At 41.8% G+C, this 21942-nt stretch overlaps 1 protein-coding gene across 1 annotated transcript in view; it reads right to left on the reverse strand.

Annotated features, from left to right (window-relative positions):
- LOC111238975 (histone-lysine N-methyltransferase 2C-like) overlaps nt 1–21942 on the reverse strand; it is a 59611-nt gene that overhangs the window by 25616 nt on the left and 12053 nt on the right. The window contains exons 5-26 of the mRNA XM_022768719.1: nt 21103–21230; nt 21024–21054; nt 19324–19433; nt 19064–19173; nt 18285–18447; nt 17930–18101; nt 16426–16540; nt 13840–14015; nt 13307–13659; nt 8476–9203; nt 6789–6911; nt 5366–5482; nt 4937–5041; nt 3830–3934; nt 3528–3709; nt 2989–3153; nt 2771–2877; nt 2539–2610; nt 2199–2411; nt 1186–1347; nt 801–926; nt 546–676 (exon numbers count right to left, since the gene is read on the reverse strand). Of these exons, the coding sequence (XP_022624440.1) occupies nt 546–676; nt 801–926; nt 1186–1347; nt 2199–2411; nt 2539–2610; nt 2771–2877; nt 2989–3153; nt 3528–3709; nt 3830–3934; nt 4937–5041; nt 5366–5482; nt 6789–6911; nt 8476–9203; nt 13307–13659; nt 13840–14015; nt 16426–16540; nt 17930–18101; nt 18285–18447; nt 19064–19173; nt 19324–19433; nt 21024–21054; nt 21103–21230 (3694 nt within the window). The remainder of the gene's footprint in view (nt 1–545; nt 677–800; nt 927–1185; nt 1348–2198; nt 2412–2538; nt 2611–2770; nt 2878–2988; nt 3154–3527; nt 3710–3829; nt 3935–4936; nt 5042–5365; nt 5483–6788; nt 6912–8475; nt 9204–13306; nt 13660–13839; nt 14016–16425; nt 16541–17929; nt 18102–18284; nt 18448–19063; nt 19174–19323; nt 19434–21023; nt 21055–21102; nt 21231–21942) is intronic.

The raw sequence follows: 21942 nt of genomic DNA on the forward strand, positions 1-21942 counted from the left end.
CAAGGAGCCATTTAAAGAGCATGATCAGAGACGAGTATCCTCTACTGTGAGTTCCTTTAGGCTGTTCCTCTTTCAAAAAAGCTCACAGAAGGGGCACCATGCATCAAAGTTCTGTAAGTGGTTTCCAGGCAATGTACTTTGGATTCCCAACCTTCCCAAGGGTGAGATAAAATGCATTTTATGAAGATATGGCGTGACAAGACCAGACAGTCCGTGTATGTGAACGCCAGGCTTGCATAACAATAAAACAAAAATAGTTTTGCAATCAACTGATGAAATAATTTGTTTTCACAAATGTTATGACTGTGACTTTTAGATAATGTAATGTTTAAGATGAAACATCTACCATTAGAAAAATGTGGCACCTATGTTTATAACATGAGTTGCATTGATTGTTATTAAATCTAGTTATTTGTGAGTACTTTTGTAGCATTTTACACTGCAAGGTTATATAGAAGCTATACACTGACGTCCTGTTATATCCCCACTATACAGATTATTTGTTTACTGGTCAAACAGCAAGTGTGCTATCCAAAGTGACAGACCTGCAGATAGGTAGGAAATGCCTCCTCTAGTTTGGTTTTCTTCTTTCGGTAACGTTTCTTTATTTTTTCTGGGACCTCTGGTCCAGGGGGCGTCTCATCCACAGGAGTATCAGGCACTGCCTCTGTCCATCCTGCAACAAAGAAAAAAAAATAAACATCATCTTTAAGCTCTTATTATGAAATTAAAACATAAACTGACGGATCGGGAGATAGTCCACTATAATGCACGTGTGGATAGATTATAGGTGTACAGACCCTCATCTTTTCCAACAAGGTTCTCTGTCACGGAGCCAGAGGAATCCTTTCTGCAGAGGGATCGTTTGGCCTTGCCTGGACCTTGGCCTGGACGGCTCCTCTGGCGGACCATGAACCCACCAATGCCTTTTAGGAAGAAATTTAATATTAATAAATCTACCAATAACAATACCATTTTGATATCACAAAGGTGATACGATTTAAAATATACTGAGTTTTGCCTGGCTTTATTAATTGTCCATTGCATTCAGCATGAATGCTCAGAAACAGTAGACAGAGCCCTCCCAAAGCAAGATGGCAGAGCTTTGCTAGAGCTACATCGTCGGGCATGTACTGCACCATTTTACGCTTCAGAGAAGCTGTCTCCTTCAATCAGGTGCCCTACCCGGCCGGTACGGTTTCCTCTTCCTCTTCTTGCCGCCGTCGGCCCCCTTGGAGTCGTCTTCTGCTGGCTCTCGCTCCAGGCTTGAGTCAGACTTCCCCTCACAATCTATGAGCTCCGCCTCTGCAAGAGGGAGAGAGCATTGATGATGAGTGACAGCCCTGCAGCAGAGAACACCCCAGCCAGGCCCCTCAACACAGCGCCAGGGTCAGTTCTATCTGAACTCCACTCAGTGGCAGGACATTAGCCTGATTGAAATTAAGTTCACCAGTTCCATTACTAAGGAGCTACATTTCCAGAGGGATTTTTTCATACTCCTTTCTTTTTTCAGTGGCAAGTTATATTATTTTTTTCAACTCTGACATAGAGAAACACTTTTGATAAGGATAAATATGGGGTAAGCAAGTTCTATTATTACTAATTAGTAGCATTCCATGCAAATCGTCTGCATCTTACCACAACTGTCCACAGCATTTTCTTAAACAAGGAATATCGTTTACATAAAGCTCAACCCATTCCTGATACTTTTATCTATTTATTCAAACACACAGTGCACAGTAGAAGTAGCAACCAGCAGTTTAAACTAATGATGTTTACGCTGAGAGCCAGCATCGGAACGCAGTTAGCAGATTGACATTTAACACATTTTAAAGTTTTTGTCCATGAGAGAGGAGCTGTCCAAAAAAGCCTCCTTGCCACAACACTTCTATCTAGCTAGGTGTACCTAATAAACTGCCAAATGGGCGTATATACAGCATTAAAAGAAATGTATGATGCAGGCTACATTCTGTTAATGCAGAGCTAATTGTCAAACAGCATTACTTTTAGTAATTTTAAGTGTGAACTGCACAGCTGTATAGTGTTGAAAAACATCAATACTGAAAAAACAAAAAACATCCACCCAGCTGGAATAATTGGAAAAAGCCAGTATTGATAGTCCACGTCACTGCTATACTTAAGGTCTCTGATAAACAGTCTTGAGATGAAAGAAGAAGATTGTGTGGGAAGACAAGTACCTCTGTTGTCCTCCATGTCTTCATCACGAGAGTGTTCTGAGAGGGGGTCTACAGGAGCTTGAAGCACTGCCACACTGTTCTGGTTAATGATTTTTAGCTTCAGCTTTGGCTTGGGTTTTCTGCGCCGTGACGCTGTAGCAGACAAGCTCTGGAGCTGGCATAGCCCTGACTCTGTCAAACAAACACCATCCTGGGTGTAGGTCCTTGATAGATCTGAAAAGACCAAAAACGAGAATGAGCATAAACAGTATAAGCTAAAGTCAAATCACCATCTTGTAGAAAGAAAAAAATACTTTTTATTGTTACATGTAATCTATCAATTTTGAAGCTGTGAACTTACCCATTTCTTTTGCCTTTGTGACAATCTGCGTCATAACTACAGGCTCAATAGCGTCTCTGGCCTTGGTCACAACTGCAGCAGCACAGGGCAAACAAAAGCCATTAAAAACAAACAGCAGAAAGACGAGGAACAAATGTCATGGTTGAGCCTATTCACTCTACTGCAGACACATACACAAAAAAAAAAAAACACTGTAAAAAAAACACATTTAGAAGAATCACTGCACTCCTACCTTTAGTGGTCTTGAAAGCTCGACACATTGTGCAGTCAAAGCTGCTTTCTGCGGCTTTCTCTACATCTTCCTCTGAATGGAGACCCTGACAAGAGGCATGAAACCATCTATGTACAGAGAGAGAAGAGAAAATTTAGATAAGAGCAAACTTTGTAAAAAACAAACAAACAAAAAAAAAAAACATTAGTACCACAGGGTCCTCTTGAATCATTGCTCACCTGTCACATTGGCGGCACTGCACGACGATGGTGCCTTCACTGTAGTCCACTAGGCAGATGGGGCATGTTGGAAGGCTGGCACAGGGTGCACACTGGGTGTAATTATTCTGCCAGTCACACCTTAGGCCTGGTGTGGTGGCGCCACACTGGGTACAGGACACACACCTGCAGGAGACACAGTGGACAGAGGTCATTCCACATAGGTTACTTCAAAGAGGATAATTCAGATTAACTGAGATGCAAAGACCCAGCCTACTTGGTATGCAAAGAAGTTAGCAAAGATGAAATTATTTCCTGTTCGTTTGTGATTTTAAGAATAATTTTCAGTTCAGTTCATCCTCTCTCCGTAAAAATATTTAGAACGTTAACTTTACATGCCTTTGTATAGTTGAAAACAGTTTTTTTCGGGAGCTGATTTCCAAATTTAGATGGGTACAAATAACACAGTGCTCAATAATGTCTAATTGTTCCATTCCTTTTGTAAACTTTGCCTGTTTACAAAAGCAAATTTTGGGTGAGACGATTAACAAGTTACTCACCATTTGCACTTCCAGCTGTCCTTGGGTACGTTCTGCAGTGGGGGGTCCAAGCAGTAGGTGTGATAGCTGATGTCACAGTCATCACACAGCAGCAAGCGGCCAGGATCTGTAGCCTGTCCACAGGCCTCGCACACTGTACACTCCAGACAACGCCAGCCTTTACTCAGCACCACCTTGGTGATCTATGAAAGTAATAATGAGACATTTATATGTAGGTATGTATGTGAAAGGATCGCATTTCTATTAGGTACTTACAGTATGTACACTGAATGTGTGGTGTACAACCTCAACAGTTAATGTACCTTTATGCCGACACAGAATGGATGGTAGCACTGGCCACACTGAGCACAAGCCAAAAGACGGCCTTCTGCTCCAAGGCCAAAACTCCCACACACCACACACATGTCCTAAAAGGAAGAAAGACATCATGAGTTATCTCATCTCCCTGAGCCAGTGAGAGCCCCAGTTTTATTTTTCAGATTTTCCACTCAAATTTTTTTTTTTTTCTGTGCTAAAAACAAAGAAACTAGTCAGCTACTGTCAGTTTCAGCTCGTCTACAAGAACAAATCTGACAACTGTTCAATATTTATCTCACTACTGTATCACATGGGTATCAATACGTTCTGCATATTTATTTATTGCCACTGGCTGTATAAGTAAAAGGTCACTGTCTATGTTGTTGCTATCCTGGAAGCAAAGAGACGGAAGAAACTGCTTCCTTTACCCTAGACCTGCTTGATAGATAAGGATGCTGCAGTTGTCCTATATCCTCAAATATTAATGTGCATAAAAGCATCTTGAAATGCAAGGTTAAAGGAATACAGGATGCTTTTGGAAACATTGGACTTTTAACAAGGATAATTGACTGAGCCCCTTTTAGCCCCTGCATCACATTCACATTTACATCCGAGAGCCAGACAGAACAGTCTTTGCTCACTGACCGGTTTCACTTGAGCCATTCAGGATAAGTGCCTTAATAAGCAGCACCTCAGCTGTATTGCTTAATTGATTAGTCAACAGTTTTTCTATAACAATACAAGATTTCAATCTCTCAATTACTGTCCCACACCGCTAACTTCAGTTACTGCTTTCTTTAAAACCTTGATGAATATTTGACAGTGGTCATCAGTCACTTACTATTACCGTAAATTAAATTCAGTACAGGAGCATTACTTTGAAGGCAGAAAGTAAGAAACAATGAAATTTCAATATGATCCTGTGTTATATAATCCACTGCACTTCCTGCAGGCAGTTGGCAGGATCTCCACAGGAATTAATGATCTCCAGAGGGAGAGATCTTTAAGCACAGATTTAATTTCAGGCAATCTAAGTGAATGGAGAAATGCGTGGATCAGTATTTAAAATGAAATACATCAGCACACTCAACAATTAAAAAACAACACAACACCTGTTTTAGTGTGAAACTGTCATTGCTGGAGAATATGACCACCGTGTTATGCATGGCATTCTCCTCCTCCTCCTTGACTGGGTATGGTGTTTCTATTGTAGTGATCTGCATATCAAGGAAAGAATACACAAAATAAACAAATATGAGTAATTAGGATTCACATACTACAGTGGATTAGTTAGTATCAGCTATTACCATCTACTTTTCACAACTGCTTAGTCAAATTTTTAGCGATATCGAGGAACTGGCCCCCAGGAAATGTGCAACCTTTACCATAAAATGAAACTAGCAGTTTTCTCTGCCATTAACATTAATGCTGCTTATAATACATCATCCATGTCTTTAGCTGGAGGGAAAACAAACACTCATTTGCATATGGAGCAATATTTGCTAAAGACATCAAGAAGTCATCCAGCTGATAGCACATACCCCAGGGTTGATGCTGGGACTCGCTCCATTCTTGCCTCTGGCCCTGCCGCGTCCAGCTCTACCTGACAGACCTGCCCCTCTGGGCCTCCTCCTCCCAGGGAAGCCTGAACCTCGACCCTGTGGAGGCAAGACAAAAAATAAATAAATAAGTAATTCAATAAAAAAAAAGAAAAGAAAAAAAAGAAAAATCAGACCAGACAATGACCACTCCTCATCTCATTCGTCATTTGCAGAAGTCTGTTTCACTTTTGTACATGCACAAGTCAGTCAGTTTGCTCAGCAGACAAGATTTAAAGGTTTGCCAGGGGGGAACCTTCCACCACTCCCAGTTCAAGTCTAGAAATGTAGTGTTATGCTGTTTGTTGCTTGGATGCAAGCTGCTACTGCACAGCCTGTCTGACAAGTGATTTACCTAATACATTCACATATTTATTTTAGCACTGTGACGGCTTTGAAAAAAAAAACAGTTAATTCTAAGAAAGGATTAAAAAAAAAAAAACGTAACTTTTTAGAAATCGCCAACATTTGAGCATCATGCAACTGCTCAACAAGATGAAAAAATAACCAGTCAAACTGATTCTTGACATTTTGATAGTTCATGGAAATGGCTGTTATTTGAGATACACTACAATTTCTGCCAGACAGCCAGCAAATGATAGAGTTGAGAAAAGGCTCTGAGCTGTTGTTCTAGCAATGTGAGTTCCACTGCGCCTTTGGCACATTTCTGACAGGAGGCCTCTGCCTAATCGTGACTGTCAAACCTAAGTCTAACTGAACCTTCCAGCACCTGCCCCAAAATCCCTTCCTATTTACCCCCACATTTGGCCCTGATCCCATCTGAGGCCCCTCCCATCCACTGTGCTTCCTGACAGACACACTGTATGATGGTGTTTAACCTGGACTGGACCCCTGACACAGCATACAAATTAACCCTCACCCAGCTTTGTTAAGAGTAATGACTGTCACCATGGCAACCAACTGCCACAGACTTTTTGCTAAGTCAAAATCAAAGAAGAAAAAAATATATAAATACTTTAACATGTTTGAATAAGACAGAAAAAAGAGCACAGCAGTGCATGTTTGACAAAGAGGAAACAGGACACAATCATTCATTAGTGAAAAACTATTACATCCTATTCTTATTACTCCACACCCTTGATCTCTCAATTCAACTGCAAAGCCAGCAAAACCAATTATCATCACAGCCACATCTTTCAGTTCCACTTCATAAAGTCAGTAGCTTAGACACTGGTTTTTGAATCTCCTCCTCTCACTGTAAGGTGGTGGTAATTGTTAGTGTAGGCTACAAAATTCATCACAGTGACATTCAGGAACACTCGGGGAGTGTGCGTCACTAGGGTAAACAGAGGGCTAACAGAGGGCAGCTGCTGCCCTGCCGTCTCTGGTGAGCCACAGTATTTACCACTCTGATGCTCCAGCCGGGGCTGCCAGAGGACTGCCTGGTCTTTGGGACGTCCCACCCCTCTGGCTGGTCTGGCGACCAGGACAAGGGGGAGCTCACACTGCTATGGGGGCTCCATGCACCCTAAGGTAAGGGGGGGCGGGTGAGAGAGTGAGAGAGAGGGGGGGAGGAGGGCGACAAAATGCAGCAACTTAAAAACAAAGCCAGCGAAGAAATAAAACATACAAAGAAAGATGTTAGAGAGATGTAGTGAGCTTCTAATGTAGCTATTGGGGAAGTATTCAATACACACCCATCTTTGCAGAGCTACAGTATGGGACAGCATCAGATGTGCCGAAAGGTGAACAGTTTAAGTTATTAGGTTACATTCTGTGTTAAAGCCAATCCGTAGGGTTTTCATGCATATGAGTTAGGGGGGCATGTTTCTAATAGACTCTTTGTAGAGGCAAAACTAGAGAGCACAATTGTGTTAGTTGCATTTCACACAGCAGGATCTGCCAGGGCATCATGGCACTATAAAGCAGGAAAAGAGGCCCTGTAACCTCTCGCCATGACAACGGTGTATGTTTGGCATGTTGACAAAACAAGGGGAATTGCGTCAGCACGGCAGCACATGAACCCATCAGACAAAAGCATGCTGGACTAAAGAGGAGTAACATTCAAATTTCTGGAATAGATTTCCCCAGGCCTTGTGTAACAAATTAGTTTGGGCCATATGTTTACTTAAGAGATGGGATATATCTGGGGAAAAAAAAAATACATTTCGCAAACTAAATTAGTCTACCCTCACCAGCATCATTCATAATATATTATAGCCATGGGTGTGATTCAATTCCCATTATTATTTGTCTGAGAGAGTCTACATTCAGTGTCAGTGATAGTCTATTATAATTCATTTGTCTTAGCTACACTGAGACACTAATATTAGGACGTTTTTTCACAGCCACAAGTGACCCACTGCAGTTCATGGTGTAATATGGAGATAACTTGGACATGGTAATGGTAGTGGTAATTTGTGACTTGATGAATGCTCATTCTCAATGGGACAATAAAGTGGCACATGTTTGTAACATGGACATGAGATGAGCAGAGACTGATGACCATACCACTGAGGTGGAATATGGTGAGGATGGTCAGTAAAATGTGTTTCAGCCATTAAAAAAAAAAAAAACAAACAAACAAAAAAAAAACACGACAATTCCTTCTCGAAATAATTAATACCTCAACTGAGCTCTGTATGAACACTGTGACTAACTAGTCATGTGGTGCACAAACATGTGAAGAGGGCACGGGGAGTTGAGAGAGAGAGAGAGCATCATTTGCTGTACTGTCCTCCTGTTATGCTTGAATACTACTACAGTAATGCTACTACTACTATTAGAAAAGAGAAAAATGACTAGCATTAAAAAAAATTAAATCGGCAAAACTGTAAAACATATCTTAAACTGTACAAGCCCCTTCAACATAAAAAAAAACAAAAAAACAAACAAACAGAAAAACAAAACACAAATCCTCCACCTCTTAGAGCAGAGCCCACAGGACACACATGTCATTGGAGTACATGAGGTATGAGCACCATTTATTAGCTCCAGGGATATATCATTTGGGCAGGAACAGTGAAAAACCACCCAGATCCTGACACAAAATGCATCAGTGATTCTTCGTGAGGTGATATCCAGGTTCCTACCTGTTTCACTCGTGGCCTCCCAGGAGAAAACTTCCTCTTGGTAATGGCTGGCTTTCCCATTCCAATCTTTGGGGTGAGTGGTATGAGGGTGGTGGTGGTCATCACGCTGCTGTGGTCACCCAGTGAAGGTAGGATATGGGTCTGTGGTGGCTCTCTCGGAGATGTCCCTCGGAGTAGAGGGGAGGAGTGGGAAGAAGAGGAAACCATTTCAGCCAACCTTTCCACAGACGTCTTGAGGGGTTTCTCCTCTGAAGACAGGCTGGGAAATGACAGATTAGGCTTGCTCTCTGGTGTAGTGTCCATCTCCTCTGATGTAGTGGAAGCTGAGGGCTTAACAGTCTCTGCCAGATTCCTGTGAAAAATACCCTCCCTCATCTCCTTGTTAAGTTCTTTTGGAGCAGTTTCCAGAAAAGAAGCCCTGACTACATCCATACTTGAAGGTTGGGGTAGTGAGACTTCCATTGGTTGGTCCGTGAAAGGTACTGATGCAGTACTTGGTTCTTTGGTGGCTGAGATGATGGCCTTAAAATCCTTTGTGCTGGGGTTGGCCATGCCCTGTTCAGAGCAGGCCTCTGTCTTTGCTGGTTTGATTTGTAATGTGGTGTCCGGTGTCTGTAGAGCCTCTGTAGAGAGCTGGGCTGGAACAGACTCCGGCTCCTGGCTGGGAGTCGCTGAAGATGCAGGACTCTCTGTAGATGTGAGCTGGGTTCTTGCTGCTGGTTTTGTTTCTGTTGGAGGAAATACACAGTGGTCAGAAAAAACATATATTGATATATTCACATCATGCACATCATTAACAAATGAAAAATGATAAAGTGGAAACCAACATAATACTAAGCTAATGGACTTCATGTGATCAGCATCGCAACAGAAATGTTTATCTCATTAATGTAAATGACACATGGATTTGGTGGGAAGTGGTCTGGTCTAATAGTAGTTGTAAACAATGTTTACACGGCATTTTAACAGCATGAATAAACTGTGAGCAATATATTTAACACAAACTTTTACAACAGCAATCACTGTTATATTATTACAAATCAACATGAGGTTCGACAATGCAGATTAATTACTAAATACAAGCTGTGAGTACAAACCTGGTTTGAATTCTGTGAGGAGTCTGTTGACAGAAGGTTCAGTAACCTGCCTCTCAACATCTGCTTCCACTGAGACATCTAAAAGAAAGAAGATTCATTTAAAAAGGAGCTTCTGTGAAAAAAAAAAGGAATGCTCGTATGTCAATAGAGAAACTAAAGAATCTAAACTGAAGACACTGGATAGACTTTGAGCACATTAAGATTAAGTGGTAAGGCAATGAAGAAATAAAGAAAGCAGACAGTACAGAAATGTCAGGCTTGGATGCCCAGCAGTAACCCCGATGGAGAAAAAAGATAAAGACATTTCTGCTCGCATCAGTTCTAAACCACCTCTTTAGAGCTGCAGCTAACAATCGTTTTCGTTATCAATTAATCTGCTAATGATTTTTTCCAATTTATCATTTAGTCTTATATAGATAAAAAAAAACGTTGAAAATGGCCATCACAATTTCACAGAGCTGAATGTGACATCTTAAAATGTCTTGTTTTGTCTGACCCAACGTCTGAATACCTCAAAATATTTGGTTTACAATGATGTGTGACAGAGAAAAGCAGAAAATGTGCTCATTTGAGTGACAGTTTCACTATTTTCGGATGAAAAATTACTAAAATGATTAACTGATAATAAAAGTAGTTGATTGTTTTTCTGTCAATTGACTAAATGCTTAATTGACTCTACACAGATATTTCAAAGAAACTTAAACCAAACAAGACTGTACTATGATATGAATCCTGAAGTTGTGGGAAAAAATATTAATGTCATCTGCTTTTAGTAAAATCACAGTTTTTCTGTGAAAAAGGTGAACAATTTTCTTTATAAACTCTCATTTAACAAATAAAACTATTTGTTGCAGATCACCAATTATCTCTTCAACCAAAAAAATAATTTTATATGGTTCTTTACAAGTGCACGTAGAAAAAGATTAGACATTATATAGGGATGTAACATTAATTTTGCTGTTCATACTTAATGAACTGTTGCACAAGCCTTGAAATGGAAGTGACAGAAGTGTTACTGGAAGGGGGGTGGCTTTCCAGTTACAAGCAGTAGAGACGAGCTTGTATCAGGCTACATTTGGTATTAATCTAGGTTCTCCTACTCTCTCTCTCTCTCTCTCTCTCTTTGGCGCTGTAGTGTCTCCTATCCTCTCTCTCCATTTGGTTTTGTATCAAAGACATCAATGCATTTGACTAGTCTGGCATGAATAGAACTAGTCATTCCTGGCTATCAGGCATCCACACATCGAGCCAATATACTGCCAGACAGCCTCTGACAGTACAGATAGCCTAGTCTTAACGAGGCACCCACCATTTCAATCCACAAGTTCCCATGTCACACTGATCCTGACACACACATGCACCTGCTAAGCATCTCTGCCAGGGAAGGGAGTAACCATGACAACCAACATCCCAGGGTCTGTGTGCTCTGGGCTCATGACTGTGCAGCTTGCAGGTGCTCATCCGGTGCCGATGCCAGAAAGTCAATTAGGAGATGGGCTTCCAACCATCTCCAGCCTTCAACTATTGACCAAGCTGAACACACATTCTCATTCATATTAACACCCTGCTTCCTATATCTCCTACTGTGAATACTGTGATGGTTTAGATAAATACTTGGCTTTGATTAATGCAGCAGAGGCCTTAAGTCAGGTCTAACTTGCCCTCACTGAATGGATCTGTCAATTGAGTCACGGTAAGCCTGCTGTTAAACCCTGAGAGGTGGAGAATCCTGGCAGGTAATAACAGCTCTGGTTAATTACTTTAATTACATTACATGTGTGGGCGGGTTGGCAGTAAAGTCATGATCTCACATAACAAAACCAAAATAAATAAATAAATAAATATATATATCAGAAATTTTCAGCACATTATCAAAATAAAGTCCTTTCTCTTATTTGGGGCAGGAATATCAAATACAGTGCAAAAAACACAATGAAAACTTTAACCTTCAATTCGAGAAGCTAGACCCCACATTCCTGAACAACATCTACTACCAGGTGCAGAGAGCATTAAGACATGCATACTGGGAAACAGGTAAAGCTTGACTGAATCTTGTTTTCGCTTAACAAACCTCCAAAAGCTCACCTCAAATCAATACACAGCTCACGTGTACACTCAACACATATTTAAAACCACAGTAGGGGAGGCATTGCATTGACAGCTACATCCAATGATAAAGCAGTTCATGACCACAGGAAAAAGCTAGTAAAATGTGAGCACATGTGTATGGTAAGCAGAGCGAGCAAGCTGTGTGAGCAGCCAAGAATGAGCCAGTGTAGCTCTAAGGCAGGTTTGCAGACGGGGGATCTGATATCATCACCATCATGCTGCTCCAACCCATTTTCTCCTGCCACTGGAGTCTGCTGTCTAGACAAGAGTGGGCAGCCTAGCTACCACTGGCATCCCCAGCCAGATCTCAGACCGCACATGAACGAGAGTGGAGGTGCAGCCCTGAACTTCAGACAAACAAATACCAGCATCATGTAACTCTGTTTGTCTGTACAGCTTGCACTATAACAAATTACAGAAATCCTGTGACCAGCGACTGCGACTAAATACCCTCTATCTAGAGATGCTTAACACTCTGCATTTAAGTTCAAGTCGAATGACAAAGGGTTTTGACTTGAAAACAAGATGGCTATTTCTAGAAATTTCACTGAAGGTGAGTTAAAGAACCATAATTACTGTTACTTTAAACAACACAACTCTTGTGTTCAGCCCAAACCTCAAGTCCCTGAATCCAAAGGCCATAAGTCATAGTCTGAATCTTGTTGAAGCCACTGTATAACAAACAAACCCTGTTGTATCTTGATTTACTGTCACACACCTGGTACTGGCAAGCGCACACACAGCGATGCACGAGAGGATTGTAATGAACAAAAATTAGCTTTGGCAGACATGGCCATAGAGCCTTATCAACCTCTCCCTGTGCTAAGTAGTATCAACAACTCTGGCCTAGTCTGAGAGTCAAATTGAAAGTCAAAAGTAAAGTTAAATTACAGTAGTATGAGCAGGTAACTCAACTGTCCATCTCTGCCTCAAGCTGCACTGTGTAGTTTCAATTCCCTATGAACTAATTTAAAAACCTAAAAAAAATAAGTGTTCAAGTATCAGTTTCTCATTCACATTGATGGGCAGCAAACACTACTTCCCCCAGGAGAAAGACGGGAGAAACAAAGTACTTTCATTTTTGAAAACACAGAATTACAAAGACAATGGAGTCACTTTAATCTGACGCTAGTTGGACACCATCTGCTTATTGGGGAGTCCTCAGAAAATGCTCCAAATAAAAGACTGAGTGATTCTCCCTGGTCCTAGTCCAAAAAACTCTCTTCCCAATCCTTTCATCTGCAACAACTGTGACTTTCAAAACTTTATCAGTGCTGACACTACGGCCCAGTTTGGTGTTGCACAGCCAAAACTTTCAACTGCTTCTGCATGGCTAGAGGCTGAGTCAATGGACCCTCAACTACAAAGATTGTCTTTAATTTCCAATCATATAACCTGGTGCTTCTGTGGATTCTTTCATATACATCAAAAGAGTTACATTCCTTGGCTTGTCCTTGCACTAACAAGACATGATTAATATGGTGATAAAACAGATTAGATTCCCAGGAGGGACACTTGGGAATAAAGGAAAATAAAACTTCAAGATAAAAAATAAAAGACAAGGAAATAGATCAGAGCAGTCATCTTCCTGTGTATAATCTAACCTTTTTGGAACAAAGACCCACCAGGCTTCTGGGCTGACGTGGCCAGCTTCTCCTCCTGGACAGTAGCCTGAACAGGCTCTGGATCTGAGTGCAATGGAACAGCAAGTAATTCCGGTTTGGGGTCATTGTGCATTTCAGGAGGCAGCTGAGTGCCAGGTTCTAGGTCCGTGTGCTTTTGAGCCAGCTGTAGGCTAGTCTCAGTGTCTGTGTGCATGGAGGCAGGCTGAGGGCTGAGCTCTGGGCCAGTATCCATATCCTCTGCCTGTAGCGTCTGCTCTGCAGCGGGAGACCTGCAGTTGGAACAGACATAGTCCTCTCTGGGGTGGATTTCTGCTTGGCCTGAGTTCTGACGCTCGCACTCAAGGTGTAGCCATCTGAAAGGAGTGCAAAGGAATTTAAAGGATTGTTCGACAGAGACCTCTGTGCAATGCTAAAATGTGACATATTTATTACTGCGGTTTTCCTAGTGTTTCCTTAGTGTTACTAGGAAACATGAAAAACAAGATCGTTGCATTCATTATTACATATCAGCGTTATAAACAAGTGTTCATTACCTTTTACAAGTGTGGCAGAATAGTAAGTCTTTGTGATGCTCAGGGTCCAGGATGCAAGAACACGTAGGACAGCATAGAGCAGGGTCCTGGTTTTGGACGCAGTTCTCGCACAGCAGGCTGGTGTGATGCCATTGCCCGCTGGTTCGTGTTCCACATTGGATGCAAACTCTGCAGTTCTGCGGAGCAAAGTAGGCCTTCTCAGTACCATGCCATTTAAAGTCATTCAGACACAATGCAGTATGAATAACAGTGTGTCTGCAATGCAGATTTGGCACTTTCGTCACAGAATGGGAAATAAGCATGAAACCTCTCGAGGCCCATAGTGAGTTTGTGTACATTTAAGACTCTTTCCAACAAAATTTATGAGGCAGTACTGGGGAATAAGACTGAACTAGAACTACCGCCTTGTGGTTGTATGCCTCTGCCAACCAATCAAGTGGCAGGAAATATGGTCACAATCTCCCCTTCTTGAGTTACGGTGTTGAATAATGGTCAGAAGTCATTTTTAAATATATAACAATATGAAGTCAAATGGTCATCACTTCTTCATTTTATCCTATTAGACATTTGTGCTACATTTAGTCATAATTAGAGTATAAATTATGGAGTTATGCCCAAAAATGTGTTTAGTCAGGTCATGGTGACCTTGACCTTTGACCACCGAATGCTGATAAGTTCATCACTGAATCCAAGTGAACGTTTGAGTCAAATTAGAAGAAATTCCCTCCAAGCGTTCCTGGAATATTGTCATACAGACGAATGGACGGACAACCTGAAAACATAATGCCCGCAGCCACGGCTGTCGCGAGTGCAGAGGCATAAAAATAACATCAATATTTTCAGAGCTTCATGGAATGAATTTACAAGGCAATGCTCTAATCAGAAGGTTCATTTAGAGTAGCTGGTTCTGAGTAGATGCCATTAGATTTACACAGAATAGTACAAATAGTCTATTTTTGAACATTAACACTGGTATCAAAATAAATAGGTTTCAACTACATAGCTGCATAAGGGTGTGACATAATGTTACAAATGATCGTCACTTGAAATCTAAGCAAGCTGTCAAAATATGGAGCACATCTATGAACTTTTTCGTTTTCTGCTTCGTCTTAAACCAATTTCATTCTGTTGTTCTTTCGGTAAGCAACTTGACAAAAAAATTTTAAAATACTGCTTTACAAAAAATACTGAACAGTTTTGTTGACCATAGTGCTGTGAGCAACAGAACCACAGAGTGGCACAAGCAAATAAATACCAGCATTTTTTGATGATCCACATTGACAGCATGCGCCAGCAAGCAGAGCTGCTTTGGGTTTAAAAAAAAAAAAAAAAAGTGATCATTTGGTTTCTATCTCAGCCGCATGCCTTATAAGTTTCACTGTTCATTTAAAATGGCACTTGGACTTCAGTATTTTATTCATACTAGAAATAAATAGAAGCTGCCCAAAACACTATATATTTAAAAAAAACAACAACAATAAATGAACAATTAATGTAAGGCTACTAAACATACTCTAAGCAGCTGTATTATGAATGGAAAACATCTCTGTAGTGTCTTTGTCCTCAGCAAGCTTGTGATAAAATAACATAATTTTTAAGATCATAGAATAATTATGAGAATTATCATAGTGCTGGTTGTTTCCAGTTGTTCTCCTTAATTTCCGCAAGAGAAACTCATAAAACTTGCACAGGAAAAATTCTCCAGCCCTTGCTCTCTCTCAGCAAAATAGTGACTTTGCAGTGCAGTAGACTAGCCAGCCACTCAGCTTGAGTAAGCTTTTTTCCCCCTCAAGCAGAGCCTGCCATTCTGGAGCTCATACATGGCAGACGACATGAAGAGGAAGATGACAGAGCATTGAAACTGGAACTATGACTCATTTTCATTGATCTCTACTTCACCAAGACAATTGGACTCAGAACAAAACCACAGTGTGAGTGGGGACAGAGGTTGGGGGCTGGTGCTCAGGAGAGGCAAGTGCCAAAGATGTGTGTGGGCTGTGTTCCTCCTGTGCTGAGTCAGACAGAGAAGCAAAATGTGAAGACCTTTCGTCACCTGCTGCGTCTATTACACTGGCTTCCTCCGACTGCTGCAGAAAATTGGGCGGTGGGTTAACCAGCTGCCTGAGTGACAAGCACGCCATTTACGCTGCTGGAGGATGAAGGGCGGGGCTGCTCTGAGAGATGCGTATGATTAACATGCACCCGCATGTACACACGCACACACACTACATTATCTTACAGCACTGAGGCTGAACTGAAGCCTTTAAAGATCAGCCAGTGTGAGTCATTTCTTAACCACAGGAAGTGCACATATAAACCACCAAAAAGGCATATTCACATGGGTGGTAGACATTTTACTCACACAGAATGAAGATTCATATCTCGAAAATTTTTCCAGTGAATATTATTGTCCACTCACAGCGGGGATTTTGTGTTGCAGTTTGCTGCAAAATCATATCTGATAGAAAGAATCTGGGCATCATGTATCAGTCTGGAAAATTAAGCCTCTTTACATATGAGCCAGAATAACCTTTGTTTTGGTTTGTCTTTAATGAGCCATCCAGCATCATATGAGGTCTTTCCTACCTTACATCTCCATCCATTGGTGGGAAGAGAGTCCATAGCAGGTTGCAGACAGAAGGTATGGTAGCCTTTGTCACACATGTCACACACCAGCATTTTAGTGTCCTCTCCTGGATTCCTACATAGACAGAGAGAGATAGAGGTTGTGTGAAAAGAGACAATAAAGGACTTTGATATACTGCACAAAGCTAGACAGGATTTAATTTACAGTAGTCATAGTTGTATTGTTTCTTTTTTTTGGGATTGTCATATTTAGGTTTCCTAACATCCCAGGCAAAACAACATTAGGTGTATTTATACATATATACATATATATACATATTTATATACTTTTGCCAGAAGAACAAGAAGACTTGCTGAGCACACTGTCTGTCACTTACTAACTGACTACCCATTGTTGATAAACACATACACAAGATGATGCCTGCATGCAACAAGTTGTCCTGATATATTCCATCCTATGTCAGAGTGATTATCTCTGGAGAACATTAAGAAGCCTTGTTATACATTTAACTAGTAAAGATTTATCCATTTCTGTCCCTACATTGCTGATTACATTAGTGTTTCACGTGGCTATGGTAATGGTTTGATGATTATTGTGACAGTAATTTCACACATAATGTCTATCCTCAGTCTGTGATTCTGCTGTTAGTCTAGCAATGCAATTTTTAATAGTCAGTGAAGTTGGCGAACACAGCTGGTTAACAGAATCAATAATCTAACATTCTGATTGTTCTGTATAAGAAAGATAAATGCAAGACTGTAGTGCTTGCTCCTGCAGAAATGTTAGTATGCTAAAATATTAGCCTAGCTGATATGTAGTAGCTCAGGGCATGTAGCGGTGCGTCATGGTGTGCGGGGGTGCTACATCTCTAATTGTAGGGTTGGGAATGAGTAAGGCTGAGGAACTGGTTGAAAAAAGAAAAAAAAAAGAAAAAAAAAAAAAAAAAGAGCGCCTGACTTTTTTTCTGGCCAACACTGGATGTCATTTCCATTATTTTCACTTCCATAAATATTGGTAAGTTTTACCATTGGTGTAACCACAATAAAAGCCATGTTGTGCGTGTTGTCCAACCTAAACCATTTAAAGGAATCAGACAATTTGGAACCAGTCTCTATTCCCATCCATCCATCACAGTTTGTGACAAAATATTGTGAACCCCATCTCATCTTGAAAAATACCATGCTATCCATTAACATCATGCAGTACTAGGGTTTCTATGTAAATATGAAACTGAAAGCTCGATGGACAATGTTCACCTAAAGCAAACAGGCCTGGTTGCTAACAGATCTGTGCTGTTTAAATAAGGTCAGAGGTTATAAGACAGAGCTTCAGGGTACAACATCCAGTTAGCTGCTCACAAACCTCCGAAGTAAACAAACCAGCAGTGATCATCATGCCCGGCAGCTATAGAGAAAATTAGTAGGAAGAACAGAGAAAGATAGAAAACAGTAGAAAAACATTCAGTATGAGATACATTATTTAGGGGTCAGGAAGGTGACTCACTTGCATGTCTGGCAGATTTTGCACTCAGGGCACTGCCAACCTGCCCTCCTTAGAGGGGTCACGGCCATGTCCAGGCACATCCCATGGTAATGCTGACCACAACTGGTGCAGAAGAGCTGGTCCAGTAGGTCCCCCGGGCTATCGCATAGTGCGCAATTTACATCATCTACAACTATGGGCGGGAAAATGAAACAGAGACAGGCTTTGAGTGGGGGAAATATGGGAGATAAACTTATTACAAACAGTGCAGTTGATACAATGAATCAAATCTCTAAGTTATTTTTACCATAGCTTTTAAATTCAATTTAGTGTACCCAATTCCCCCATTCCCCAACCCCATCTCTACCCAACTTACATTTGTGAATGGCCAATTCAATGTGTTCTGGGCAGAGGAGCGAGAGACTCCTGATATCCTGAAAGGTCCCAGCTGCCCCCGCACAGGGGTAATGGTAAAGTTGAGCACATCCTTCAGCACAGCACTTAATGGATGCTCCAAGGCGCTTACAGTATGCACAGTGCTGCAGAAAGAGAGACATCACAAAATAAGTCCAAAATGTCTTTGTCCTCATCTAAAATGAATAATAAAAAAAAAAAAACCCCAAGGGAACAACAAACTCATGCCCACAGCATTTTTTATGAGTGACTTATCTTATGGCAAGTCCTTTATCCTTTAATGTCTCTTTGGAAAAAATAGTCATCTGGTTTCTCAGCTCAGGATGAAGACCCCTGTTTAAACCCCTGTTTTGGTCCCCTGACGATCAGACTGCTGACAGATCCTCATACAGCTCCTATTTCTCTCAGTTCTACGAGTGTGCACTAATAGCCACTCTGGAGATGAAGTAGAAGACTCGCTGATGGGCTACACGACCAATGGGCTGCAAACGCAATCGGAGAGCTGTGAGCTGTGCCACCGCTAACGCTAGGAGCTAAGCTGCCATGAGAGCTCAGCCCTGTTGAGTGGCGTGACCTTTTCCATTTCACAGCTGAGAGATCCACGCTGCCGGGCCGACCTTTACCAGCCAGTCTGATCCATCAGCTTTGCTGTGCCTCACTGAGGCAGACCCTCCCTTCTGCCCCAACACATTAAGATGGTGTTAACACCTATTAGTCCATGGATGTTCTTCCCTGACTCACCTTTGTGCTCCCTGAGTCAATGGCTCTGTCCACATTAAGCAGAGATTGTCCCTCGCCCTCACAAACACCTTCGGACCACAAGGCACAACTCTGATGTGCCCAGCATTGCCCTGAAATTTCAAAACATAAAAGATGTGACGATGAAAGACTCAGAGTCAAATTAATATATCTAAACTCACATCAACATATAAAGCATTTAAAGATGATGCAAACTTATCTAAATGTTAACTCTCCATAAAGGTTTAGTCTGTTGGTATTACCTGACTCAAAGACAGACTGGACTTTAAGATCTTGTGGAAGGCCGACATGAGAAAGCTCATCCCAAAATCGACTGGCTGGGTCTGGTTCTTCCTCGCAGCTTTCAGACCCGCTGAAACAAAGGAGAAGGTTAGCAAAGAAAACAGGGCAGCACAGGTTTTTTTTAAAAGAAGAAGACAGCTAAAAGATTTGCTACGCAAGAGATGGACAGAATGAATCAACTTAAAAATGAATCGAAACCAGAGAAATAAAGGGTAGAGGACGATGTGCAGTTTTTACAAAAGCAGAGAGATGAAGACAGAGAGAATGAGCTGGGGGAAAAATGTTAGAGAGCAAATAAAAAGCTGTGGGGGAGGAGGGAGAGGAGGAGGAGGAAGAGGGCCATCTTGTTTGGCGTGTGCACAAGAGGCTGGCTGTTCTGTCTCATAAAATCTGTTGAAAAGGATGTGTTTCTCTGAGTCCCTGGCTTGAACTAGTGAGCCGCATAGCATGCGGAAAATGTGGAGAGGGAGCATTAGCATTTAAAAAGGACCTAAGTTCCAGTAAACAAACCAACGGCCAAAATCAAGAGACTGGCTTCTGGAAGCATGATGGCACAAACATGACAAATAGCCCTGACAGCTTGTTGTTTAGAGCCAAAGTTTCATCACCAATTATGAAATGATCTTCTCCCACCTCCTCACATTTCCACAGTTTTCCCCTTTGTCCACCATCACTGCTTCTCTGACAAATCAATATATAATTTCTCCCCCTGCCCTGGGCTCCCTACTCTGCCATTGCGTGGCTCAACCGAGGGCTGGCCCCAATGACCAATCGCACAGCAACAACACAACAGCTACTGGTTGGCTTGGCCTGCTGCCAGACCCGTACTGCTCACACTGCCGATTACGTCACTGGGAGCCCAGAGAGACACCCAATTGGTTCCAAAGGACCAAAACAAATTAGGCAGCTGGCCAAAAAGTGTCCGAGGAGGGTCCTTTGTTGGCACAGTGTGCACACATGCAAGCGCTCATGCATGCACGCACGCACACGCAGACACAAACGCAGACATACACACACGCAGACACACAGACACACAGACACACAGACACACACACACACACATAAACACACACACACACACACACACACACACACACACACACACACACACACACACACACACACACACACACACACACACACACACACACACACAGAGGAGAGATTCATGTCACCTGATGTGGCATCCCTGAGCTCAGGGCACTGACAGATAGTATGCCCGCTAACGCAAGGTGATAATTTAGCCTTCAAATGTAGGATGACAACACAACCTGCTAACTGAGGGATGCCCATTGGCTTGTGCAGTCTGTGTAGGTGTGGTAGGTGATTGTGTGAACGGGTGAGTTTGTATGTAAAATTGTGGGCATTTAGTAACAAGTTTATTACCATTTTAAAGAGGATTTTCACCCAACATAAAGCCAAAGTAATTTTTTTGCCACAAGTAAGACTTCCCCATAGCGTCTGCTATTTCCCCACCAGCGTTAAGCTTGTACAGGAACTCAGGACAACCAAACAATCAGTGAAGTGAGGCCATAAGCAAATTCTGATTTCATGCAGCTCATTAACTTCCTACAGGGAGACACCACAGACAACTTTGCTGTCCTGATCAACACTGACAGCCAAACCATTTGTGACAACACTGTCAGCCAAGCCTACTTACTTTGTCTTTTCCCTCGGTCCTGAGGTGGTCTCTCCAGTCATTTTTGGCTGAGTGGTTTTATCACCATCAATGCTATCACTCGTCGAGCCTCCTCCACCCTTGTGGCTGAATAGTGCTTCAAACTGAGGCGTGGTGCAGAATACTTGCAGATCCCCCTGACCCAGTAGGCTACGGCCACCGCAGTAACAGAAGGCACAGAGTCGCTCACTGAAACAAAGAAAATGGGTGGTAGGGGGTGTTTAATTATATATACCTACTGTGACTTAATACAGTGCCATGCATGTCACCATGAATTAAGGCCCCCTTTTTATGGCATTAGGACTGTCTGGGCACAACAGACATATAAACACACAACGCTTATGTGTGTGAGGCAAACGCTTAATTTTAACCACATAAAGCAGTTAATTCAGCATGATTTTTTTGTGAAAGACCTGAGTTGGAAACAAAGACCATCACCTTACACGCATAACTGGTCATGGAAATGTTGCGTATTCCATGTGAGAAAGGCTTTTTAGAGAAGAGTGGTAAACAAAGAATAGTAGTCAAGAGATGGAAAGTTGAGAAATAAAACGTGCGGTAAATATTTATCACATTTGTAAGTGATAAGATGGCCTTGTTAATAGGATCCCCTAGGAAGCTGCTGGTCTGCCCTCTATCACAAACATCAATAGCAGAGACAGGCCAGAAGATTGATTATAACCTTTAACAGAGTGACACCTGGGAAGAGAGTGCTGCCTTAACCAGCTGATGACTCCATTTGAATCCATTCATGCATGTGCACAGAGCAAAGCAAACAGCATGCCACATTGCTGGACACAAATGCATAATTGCATACTAGTGCCTGTGCATGTAGCCATTCATATAAACACTTTTTAAAAGCACTCTCAAGACTCTTCATTTCTCATTTAACTGTGGTCCG

This window comes from Seriola dumerili, unplaced genomic scaffold (genome assembly GCF_002260705.1).
Source record: "Seriola dumerili isolate Sdu_G_001 unplaced genomic scaffold, Sdu_1.0 BDQW01001821.1, whole genome shotgun sequence".
NCBI classification, from domain to species: Eukaryota; Metazoa; Chordata; class Actinopteri; order Carangiformes; family Carangidae; genus Seriola; species Seriola dumerili.